This window comes from Helicoverpa zea, chromosome 14 (assembly GCF_022581195.2).
Source record: "Helicoverpa zea isolate HzStark_Cry1AcR chromosome 14, ilHelZeax1.1, whole genome shotgun sequence".
Classification (NCBI taxonomy): Eukaryota; Metazoa; Arthropoda; class Insecta; order Lepidoptera; family Noctuidae; genus Helicoverpa; species Helicoverpa zea.
The window spans coordinates 11,984,439-11,995,306 of record NC_061465.1 but is presented as its reverse complement, the minus strand read 5'-3'; the positions used below and the strand labels follow the sequence as shown (position 1 = coordinate 11,995,306).

The 10,868-nt window shown below is 38.6% G+C and overlaps 1 protein-coding gene across 1 annotated transcript; it reads left to right on the top strand.

Annotated features, from left to right (window-relative positions):
• The first annotated feature begins 225 nt into the window (after nt 1–225).
• Nucleotides 226–6,996, top strand: LOC124636564 (xanthine dehydrogenase-like). Its single transcript, XM_047172700.1, has 17 exons — nt 226–313; nt 1,160–1,317; nt 1,775–1,935; nt 2,074–2,459; nt 2,531–2,751; nt 2,830–2,932; nt 3,058–3,185; nt 3,267–3,554; nt 3,645–3,806; nt 3,938–4,066; nt 4,148–4,632; nt 4,737–4,920; nt 4,999–5,194; nt 5,265–6,031; nt 6,116–6,305; nt 6,381–6,494; nt 6,585–6,996. Exons 1-17 carry the CDS (start codon nt 271–273, stop codon nt 6,653–6,655), a joined length of 3,786 nt encoding a protein of 1,261 aa, XP_047028656.1. The 5' UTR covers nt 226–270; the 3' UTR covers nt 6,656–6,996.
• The last annotated feature ends 3,872 nt before the right edge of the window (nt 6,997–10,868 follow it).

The following is a 10,868-nucleotide window of genomic DNA, read 5'->3' as shown; positions in this document are numbered from 1 at the left end:
TTCGCATTAAATAGGCCACCACGATTTCTTACCAAAAATATGTTGAGGCAATAATAATTTCGAATCTCAGTAAAATTTCTTTAACAGATTTAGATAGCCACTGGTAAGAGCAGTGTATGCACTCCTTATCATTTTGAAAGTAATGATACTAAATACTTTGGCACAGCCAAAATAATGCGTCTGTTGACTTTATAAAATAATTTTATAGCACTTTTCGTAGAGATACCGGGTTGTTAGTCAGTTTGTTGCATGCAGCTGTGAAACACAGTCATGGACCGCATCAAGTTTAAGGTCAATGGGGTCGAGTATTCAGGTTAGTTTAATTGGTTATGAAATATAATATTACTTATGCAAATATTCATAAAAACTAAAAGAAATTACCAAAACACAGCAAAAATGTAGACGGCAAAGAGTGTGATTCGACTCATGTTACAACGATTAGATATCAGACCAACCAAAGAGTTTGATAATTATTGTGGACACCACTATCTTATTGTTTAAGCTGTAATGATAGTGTGTATGTTTAAATAAATAACAAAAAATAAGATTTACATGATCGACCTTCGAAATACACAATCAGAAAAATCATCTACCATGGTTCCGGAACACAGTTTCGTGTGAGGGGTCTCAAAAGATTTTTAGGAGAAATCAAACAAACAATAATTTATGACGGTGATCAAATACCTCAAAGGCAGAAAACCAATACCTTCTTTTAAAAGATGTCCAACCATTATTTAACAATGCTTTCTTTTCGCAATTGCGGCGTAGCTATGCCGCGTTTTATGTGAACAAGATTACCCACATTATTTCTCCAATGTCACTCTTTGTGAGATAAAATCTTGTTTGTGCTGTAAAGCCGGCAATGCTTATGTACCTATTCATATTAGAAGGAATGTGAATTATATACCTAATAGTTTCTGATCAGAATCTTAGAACTAATGACCTAAAATGACATTATTTCTTAGATAAAAACTAATAAACAACTACTATAGTTTAAATGCATTTAGAAGAGATGATAATTTAAATGAAGAAAGTGGAAACACGATAGCACGATGGAAGCACGATAATCCCCGTTTTAGTGCAGTCGGGTAGAAATATACACTTCTTGTACTTAGCTCGGCTTAATACCTACTCTTGGTACAAACTTTGGACTTTGCAGTGGGCAATGATATCAGTTCCGACGTGATGCTGCTAGACTACCTTCGCAGCCGACTTCAGCTGCGTGGAACTAAGTATATGTGTCGTGAAGGTGGCTGCGGAGCTTGCATGGTGACTGCCTCCAAGAGTTTAGGAGCTCCTCATGCTGCTGTTAACTCTGTGGGTATTTTGAACATGCTCAAGATGATTAGTGACTGAATATCGAATGGTGACGGACGAAAATGAAGAAAATACTAATAATTTTAACTTATTTTTTATTATAAATATATACTAATGATTTTATTATAAGCGAGGACTTTTAATTGGCTCTCTGTCGACTATGACTTTCTTTTACTGTTTAGTTTTTGTTTAGCTGTAAGTTCTCCATAGTGTACTAAATAAATAAATAAATAAATAAATGTAAAGACTTGCAATGAAAAACAGTAAATAGTAGGTTTACGAGAAAGAGGAAGATTAGTTTGTATTTACAAAGCCAAAATAGGCTCAAAATCTTGTGAAGTGCGTGATAAAGAAAGTACTTACCTAATGATGTTAGTTATGTACTTATATTATGCTATCTTAATACTTAGTAAGCAGTATGCAAGTGGATATTTCTTAAATATTTTCCAATACACAGTGTTTGGTATCAATCGGGTCTTGCGATGGCTGGGATATCACGACAATCGAAGGTTTGGGGAACAGAAAGATTGGGTACCATCCTATACAGAAGACGTTGGCTGAACACAATGGATCCCAATGTGGATACTGTACTTCTGGATGGGTCATGTCTATGCATGGGTATGTAGACGATAAGGCTCATATATACCTACTTGATAAAGAAGATTAAGAATCAAAAAACATCTACCTAGTGATTTATTTAGTCAAAAGATACGATTTCTCCTCAAATGATTGTAATCTGATTTTGAAATTTTACAGGCTCTTGGAAACTAAGAAGAATGTCACAATGCTAGAAGTAGAAAAGTCTTTCGGCAGCAATATATGCCGCTGTACAGGGTACAGACCTATCCTAGAGGCCTTCAAGAGATTCGCAACAGATACTCCAATAGAACGAAGAATCATGGATATAGAAGACTTGCAGATTTGCAGGAAATCAGGAAGGCAATGCAATAAGTCTGCTTGTGATGATGCTGATGACTGGTGTTTTGTACAAAATGATGACTTTTATGAAGTCAAGGTGAAGAGAATCGAACTCACAGATGGTAAAATTTGGTTCAAGCCTAGGGTGCTTCAAGATGTTTTAGATATTTTGAAAATAGAAGGACTGAGTTCGTACATGTTAGTGGGTGGGAATACGGCTAAAGGTAAATTATCGTTTAGTCAATAATATTAGATGTAATGTAGCCATATAATTTTCATGATGTTTCGGTTACAGGAGCGGTTCCCATTTCTGATTATCCTCGTGTCCTGATTGATATCAGTAGTCTTCAAGAGCTAAAAACTATGACATATGACCAGAACCTCATTGTCGGTGCTGGAATGACACTGACAGAGTTCATGGAAGTTCTGAAGACAGCATCTGAAACGGAATTCTTTGGCTATTTGGCTAAGATCTATAGTCATGTGGATTTGGTAGCTCATATACCTGTTAGAAATGTAAGTTTCGAGTTACCTACCTATAAGAGTATCCTTAACAAAATAAAAACTGATTGATTATTTATTGGTCCATTTCAGGTGGGCACTATCGCTGGGAACTTAATGATCAAACACCAAACCACATCCTTCCCATCTGATATATTCTTGCTATTAACTACCGTTGATGCTCAGTTAACGATCAGTAAGTGATTAATAGAACCATCTTTTATTTTCTCTCTGATAAAAGGTCAATAATAGATAACGTAGTTTCAATAGATATTTCCTGCTGTTGATTAATGTCAGCTTCATTAATTATTGTTTTCACAGTGGACATCAATGGAACCTCACAAACGGTTACTATGGAAGCTTTCTTAAAACTAGATATGGCAGGAAAAGTAGTAGTGAATGTGATGTTACCGCCATTAAGTAACGAATACAAATTCTTTTCGTACAAGGTGAATATTACGATAATGCCTGATATTCAGGTCAATTACAACTAAGAACAAAGTTTTAAAATATTACATGTTTTCTTCTAGCTTATGCCAAGAGCCCAAAGTACTCACGCAATAGTCAACATAGGGTGCCTCTACAAAGTTGATGCAACTAACGTAGTTCAAAGAGCAAGAATAGTTTATGGTGGTCTTTCTTCTAATTTTGTTCGAGCAATAGCTACTGAAACTTTTCTTGTAGGAAAGTCTTTATTTACAAATGAAACTCTGCAAGCAGCTCTGAAAGTGTTAGATGGAGAGATGATAGTTGAGTCAAATCCACCAGAACCTTCTGTGGAGTACAGAAGATTTGTTGCTAAAGCATTGTTTTATAAGGTACAGTGTAAAAACAGTATGCATAATTTTGTAGTATTTATTTTACTAACAATATTGCGTCACTTAATATTTTGCTGTCCCATTTTACAGAGTCTGTTAACACTTTGTCCACCAAACATAATAAACACACGATATGCTTCTGGAGCTGGAAATCTGCATGAATCTAGACCCGTTTCAGATGCAAAACAAACCTTCACTAGCGATCCTGCGATTTGGCCGTTGAACCAACCTATTGCTAAAGTGGAATCTCTGGTAGGTGGAAGTAATTTTATTCAAAATTCTTAATTCTTTATTTACAGTAGACTGTAGTAACCATCTTAGATAACTTTTATATATCAGCATCTACTTTTGTGCACTATTAAAATGATTGCTGCTACTTTCAGATCCAATGTGCCGGGGAAGCTCAGTACACTGATGATATTCCGACAATGCCTAATGAAGTATTTGGTGCTTTCGTCCTCAGCACAGTAGCCCTAGGTACCATTGTCAAAATTGATGCGAGTGCTGCATTGGTAAGGAAATTATCATCATTAACTAATGTCATCCATTATGATTATCACCAGTACTTATCACATTTGATTCTTTAATTTCAGTCTTCTCCTGGAGTAATAGCCTTCTACACAGCAAAAGACATACCAGGATTAAATTCCTTCACACCAGCTGACAGCATATATTTCTCAGCCAACGAAGAGGTTCTATGCAGTGGATCTGTCAAGTATTATCATCAGCCACTAGGAATAGTTGTGGCAAATTCACAACACATTGCTATTAGAGCCACCAGCTTAGTCAAAGTTACTTATAGTAATGTTAAACAGCCGGTTATAGATATCAAAGTAGCTAAAACTGATGCAACTAGATCCACTTTAGTATCATCAATAGATGCAACGAGTACTGGTACAGATGTTTATAAGACAATGTCTGGAAGCAACACATTTTATGGGCAGTATCCCTTTACTATGGAGACTTTGCTTTGTGTAGCAAAACCTACAGAAGAAGGTATTGAAGTGCATTCTACAACACAGTGGCTGGATGCAACACACGTCATGATATCGAGGGCTTTGAATATGGATGAAAATAAGTATGTTTTTTCAAAGATGTCATGCATTTTATTTGTCAAAGGTATCAGTAATATAATGACATTGAATATTAAGCTTGTCCTATTTTAAATCCACTTTTTTCTAGAATTGATTGCTATGTACGACGTCTTGGTGGTGGGTATGGCATGAAAGTGTCCCGCAGCATCCAATCGGCTGTAGCCTGCAGTCTTATTGTGCAAAAGTTAAACCTTCCTTGTCGGTTTATTCAACCCTTGACCACCAACTTCAGAGCCGTTGGCAAGAGATTGCCTAGTCATAACGATTATGAGGTACGCACTACACAAATATCACGTTATGTAAATTGCCTTAAATCAGATGCCAATTTTGAAATGATTTACCTTTTTTAGGTCTCCGTTAATAAGTCAGGAGTAATCCAGAGCTTAAACACGATAATTTACGAAGACAACGGATACAAAGTCAGTGAAACCTTGACTGCTCTTACTGCTGACGTATACTACAACTGCTACATTGCTACTGCCATGAACTTTAAATCATATGACATAACTACTGATACACATAAAAATACGTGGTGCAGATCGCCAAGTAAGAAAAGTGCTAAAGTGTAAATCGAATTGTTCAAATACAATTTTAATAAGTTTAAAATCTTTTTCAGTTACTTTAGAGACTATAGCTTATATGGAATATATAATGGAGCGGATATCTTATGAACTCTCTTTGGACCCACTAGCTGTGCGTTTAGCTAATCTGGACACAACCAACTTTAATGAAATGACTGAAATGGTGGACACGCTCAAAACCAATGCTGAATACAGTACAAGAAGAGCTGCAGTAAATACCTTTAATACACAGAATAGATGGAAGAAACGAGGATTAAGATGGGCGTTTGCAAGGTGGTTGTGTTCAGGGGGAAAACGCTTTGACCTGAATCTGTCAGTATATCACGGAGATGGAACTGTTGTATTGACTCACGCTGGTATTGAAATGGGACAAGGTATCAATACCAAAGCTGTACAAATAACTGCGTACCTTTTAAAAATACCTGTTGAAAAGATTCAAGTCAAAGGAAACAATACTATTATTGCTCCTAATACTTTAGTATCTGGAGGGAGTCTTACAACTCAGGGTGTTATAATAGCTTTGAAGAGATGTTGTGAAGAACTGAATGCAAGGTTAGATCCTATAAGAGCAACACTGACTAATCCTACATGGGAAGAGTTAATTACTGCAGCATATAATGCTGATGTAGACCTTCAAGTTCATGGATTTACTAGTTTGAGTGATGCACAGACATACAATGTGTATGGCATGGCATTATGTGAAGTTGAAATAGATGTGTTAACAGGAGAACATGAGATTTTGAGAGTAGATATGTTGCAAGATGTGGGTTTAAGTATCAGCCCAGAAATAGATGTGGGACAGGTAAGTAACTTCTTTAGCTATGTACATATTGTGCATGCTATTTTAACTTTAAACAAAGACAAACAGTTTTATATTTTTGTGTAGGTGGAAGGTGCCTTCATAATGGGACTTGGATACTGGACCTGTGAAAAGCTGGTTTTTGCTGACACTGGTGAAATTCTAACCAACAGGACTTGGGATTATCATGTACCTGAGGCAAGAGATATACCTCAAGATTTCAGGGTATATTTAAAGAAGAACTCCTATAGTAATGACGTTATACTTAGTTCTAAAGGTGAGGATAGTGATGACATAAATGACAATGCCTTATATGACCTTGTAATATTTAATTTGTTATTTGTGTTTATAGCTATTGGAGAGCCAGCAATGTGTTCAACAGTGGTGGTACCATTTGCGATCAGAGAAGCCATAGTACAAGCTAGACAGGAATCTGGAATCTCAACCACACAGTGGTATGATCAAGGTAAATTGAACAAAAGTAAATATAAATAAAAATGTTTTTGGAAGTCTGTTCAAAAACTGATGTATAATGCTTATGCCTTTTTATTTTCAGATGGTCCATGTTCAACTGAAAATATTTGTATGGCAGCCCAAACGAAAACTGAAGATTTTAAATTTTATTAATCATAAAACTAGATCAATATTCCTAGGTATGAGAAAAGTATTAAAAATGAACTTTATGGGACCATCAAAATATATGCTTGCTGCAGTGGCTGAAAGACTGGCTACCACAATGCTTTTAGTAGTCAATTTTCGTATGAGATAACTAAAATTATTTCATGTTTATATGTGCGAACTTTTTGATAAAAATAATTATAAAGTTTGAAGTCTGTCCCAGTTAATTTTAGGTACAACTAATGATAAAATATTTCTATACGAGCTTAGCAAGAATATGGCACTGCTATCATTTTTGCATGTAAAATGAATATTTATATGAAATAAATTATAATAATGCTGTTTTGTGACTCTTTAGTGATAATTTATGCTGCAATAAATTAAAGGAATACAATGTTTTAATGTCAAATGTAATTTAAAGTGATCTGTGTTCAGCCAATGATAATGTAATTGAACTATTAAATTCTGAAATAATTTGTTTGTAATATTATCTACTTGTCGGAGACTGTCAATAGTACGGACACTAAACGTCACGCAAGCGCGCCCTCTGGTGGCGTTTCCGGTGAAACAACATTTTGGCGCGCTTGGCAGAGTGGTGGCGGTCAGCGTGGCGTCCGCGGAGCTCAGTCTTGGTTCAGTCTTGATCGAGTCTTGGTCGAGGCTTCGTCGAGTCTTCGTGGAGTTGTCGCGTTACTGCCTTTCGTTACGTGTAGTGTACCTAGTGTTATTGCCTAGCGTTGTAGTACCTAAACTAATTGTAGTGTCTTATAATTTTTGTATTGTAATGGTTCTTCTAACCTAACAGACAGACATGTGTTGCTGGGGAGTTTGTTCCGCCACTTCTTCTCCCCAAGCCAAAACACATAGGAAGTGGCGAAGGGCGGGCGTTTTGGGGGCTGTCTTTTGTTCTGACTAATTTGAATAAACGTTTGAGTTTTTAGTTTGTTTGAGTTTTGAGTTTCTTTGAGTTATCTCTTTGCTTGATTACCCTAACTGATGTCGGACGATAGTGCCATCCTGATGACCCCCCCGACATCAGAGGTGGGATGCAATCTGAATGCCCACATGCGTTTCGAATTCGCCATGCGAAGATAAATTTCTACCCACTAACAAAAAAAAAAAAAAATGTAACGTCGATAATTTGAAAAGGAGTTTGTAGTAGAAGAATTATTAAGAATTTCAGCAAAGGTACAAGTATGGTAACCACGGTTATGGTAATGGTATCGTTTTCCATTGTTACATGTCAAGCTAGTTATTGAGGGTATGCTAGAAAATTAACCGAATCTGTCTTTTTTTTCATGTTTCAACAATGACGGTGGTTATTGTGCAATCTGGCGACAAAATTACTGCGGAGCATTCCAGCTGCCTGCCAGGAGCCCAACGTGTCATCGTGAGTTCGGAGTGTTGGTGCTCGTGCATCTCCGTGGCTTCACGTCCGCGAAAGCCTTGCTGTACTGCGCGCCATAGCGATGTGCGATCGTCATGCGCGTTGAGGCGTTGAGTGGAAACCCGGTGAGACCGATCCATTTTTGCTTTATGTTGACGTTATTTGTTTTACGACATTTTTAAATTTGAAAGGCAGTCTGTCTCGCTGATTATTGTTGGTTATGCCGTTGGTTATTATGTTGGAACCGCCTGGGTTCAGGGAGCATTCATTGCCACAAGCTTCGTTATAAAGCTACTGCTAGGTTTGTTTTAATCCGAATGTGATAATGTTCTGACATACTGTTCACGTGACCTTCATGAATTGCATTGCTGGGAAAATCGTCAATCAGTGAAATTAGATTTATGCCATGATAGCAATATTATCATAGTTGTTATGAAAATGTTGTGATAAAATTAACCGATTTCCAAATTCTTTTGCATGTGATAATCCCGTGAGCCTCCCCTGCTTCGAGTGAAAGGAGTCTAGTCTGCTAGTTCGTCGCTGTGGTGTTCGCGAGCGCGACGCCTGGATTCTACTGCGCGCCGGATTTCAGCATAACCATACACGAGGCACTATGCACAGAGATGTTAAGAGACGCCTGAATGATAAACATGGTGAGATCAATCCAATTTTATTGTGGCTTGTCATTGTACATTGTACTGTTTGACTGACTCGTTGGCCTAGTGGTCGCAAGCGTGACTGCTATATAACGAGGTCTTGGGTTCGATTCCCGGGTCGGGACGAAATCGCTTTGTGGGTTTTAGAAACTTTCACAAAGCAGCCTTTAGTCTGGGGATTGAGGATTAGTTCACTCGTGCATCGGAGAGCACGTAAATGTCGCTTCTGACGTTAACGTAATGTCAGTGGCGGCAAGAAGATCTTTTAATTTGCAGGTGTTGGGGCACATTAGGCAGCATTGTTTGTGGTTGTGGTGCGGCAATCTGCTGTCGTCAGCATAGCCTTACCTAGATAGATTATCCTTGCATCTGCCGACTGGTGTACGTAGTCTGTTAGGGACTTCCATACAGGACACGCTAATTCATGACTGATGGGAGTCGTTCTACGGGTGGTATGAAATCAGGTCGAGCAACTTTCCACTGTGTAACGCGACTACTCGTTGTTACTCGAATTCACCTTTTTTTTGACATATTCGCAGTTGGTGTTACACGTCAGTGCCCTATCCAGGTTTACGCCCAGGGACCTTGGGCAGTTCATGTGCGCGATACGTACGGCTCTCCAAGCGACATCTATCTCGTGGTTAGCCATGCGGTTGCGTAGATGGTAGGCACAAGACGTGAGTTTTGGCAGGATTGGGTGTTAGGGTGTTTTCCTTGTAGCAGCAGTCTCGTTCCTTCAGAGCCGCAGAGAGCCCGGTCTCAACCTCTTCAAACGGCCAGCATAGATATAGCTGGTGGTATTAGGTGGTTTCGGCTGATCGTTTGGTTCTATTTGGTCTCAAACCAGATAGCGCTTGATGGAGGCGTTATGTATGTTGATTTGCGTGCTTGATGGAGGCACTGTGTAGCATCACGATATGTGTTGAGATGTTGATGTGTGATTAATGATGGTAGTTTTTTTTTTTTAATTAATGAAATCGTAGATGATGAAAGCTAGGTTCACAGGGTTGACATGTGTCTGCTTGTGTGTTGCGCTTCAATCACAGGGTTGATTGACTGTTACGTTGGAAGTCACAGAGATGACTGCCGTTGAACACTTGTCACAAGGATGGCTGAAGTGTGTACCTTATGTTTGGTCACAGGGATGACTTGGTTTCTGTTTATCAATTAAAACCTCAAATTAGAATATTTCAGTTTTGCGTCATTTGATTGAATTGTGCATCAGACTATAGATTTTTGGTAAGGCGTTACATTCACCTACTCAGTAATTTCGTTGCGCTAAGTTGTACCAATGATGGATACCGGGGTGACTTGGAAAAGACCCGTTGGCCTGTGTGATGGCATCGGGGTGACCAAGAAGAGACCTGTGTAAAGTCTGCGGTGCTGTTGTTTTTATTGTGTTAAGCTGTACCTATGATGAGTATCGGGGTGACCTGGAAGAGACTCGTTGGCCTGTGTGACGGCATCGAGGTGACCAGGAAGAGACCCGTATACATCTGTGGTACAGTTGGTGTCATGTCACTGTGGTTGTGGTCCCTAGGAGGCCAGGATGGGCTGAGAGCTCGGCTAAGGGACAGACGGTTATGTGAAGCCTATCAAGTAGAAGGCGTTGATGTGAATGACAACCGTAACTGTAATGATTTTGTAATTTATAAGTTCAGTCTGACTAGCAATTCGATCTTTCTTTGATTTCGTGCTTAGCATTTAATGTATCTAGTTTCTTCATTTGAGTAGTGATTGCTATTCTTTAAATCTGTAACATGTGTGTAGGTCTTACTATCTTACGTAACGAGAAGGTCAGTTGCTGACCCATATGTTGTCAATATTTGATCGGTTGCCTAAGCACTTTCTATTTGTGGCTTAACAGATATCATCATAGGTGAACCGAGCCTGGAGAACAGAACGAGGTCTACTAGGCAAGCGGCGGGCGAGGTGCGCTGCAGCTGCTGTTTGGAGCGTCATCCTCCCCCGGATTTGTCGTGGAGGCCGTATGAGTTGCGACAGGCCAGGACATCGCATGTCATCACACAAGGTGAAAGCATTCTATTTCATTGAAAATGATTAAATTGACCAGACAAACTTCACGATAACCAATTAAATGTTGTAACTTTGAATTATTGAGCTGGTCCATAGTCGTGACTGATTTTGAGGAATAATTTGTGACTTGTATTCTGTCACT

Excerpts from the sequence above, each read along its gene's own strand:
- LOC124636564 (XM_047172700.1), top strand. The coding sequence starts at position 271 with ATGGACCGCATCAAGTTTAAGGTCAATGGGGTCGAGTATTCAG. Across the intron at positions 3,555-3,644 it reads CTAAAGCATTGTTTTATAAG|AGTCTGTTAACACTTTGTCC; the intron begins GTACAGTGTAAA and ends CCCATTTTACAG. Across the intron at positions 4,067-4,147 it reads TTGATGCGAGTGCTGCATTG|TCTTCTCCTGGAGTAATAGC; the intron begins GTAAGGAAATTA and ends CTTTAATTTCAG.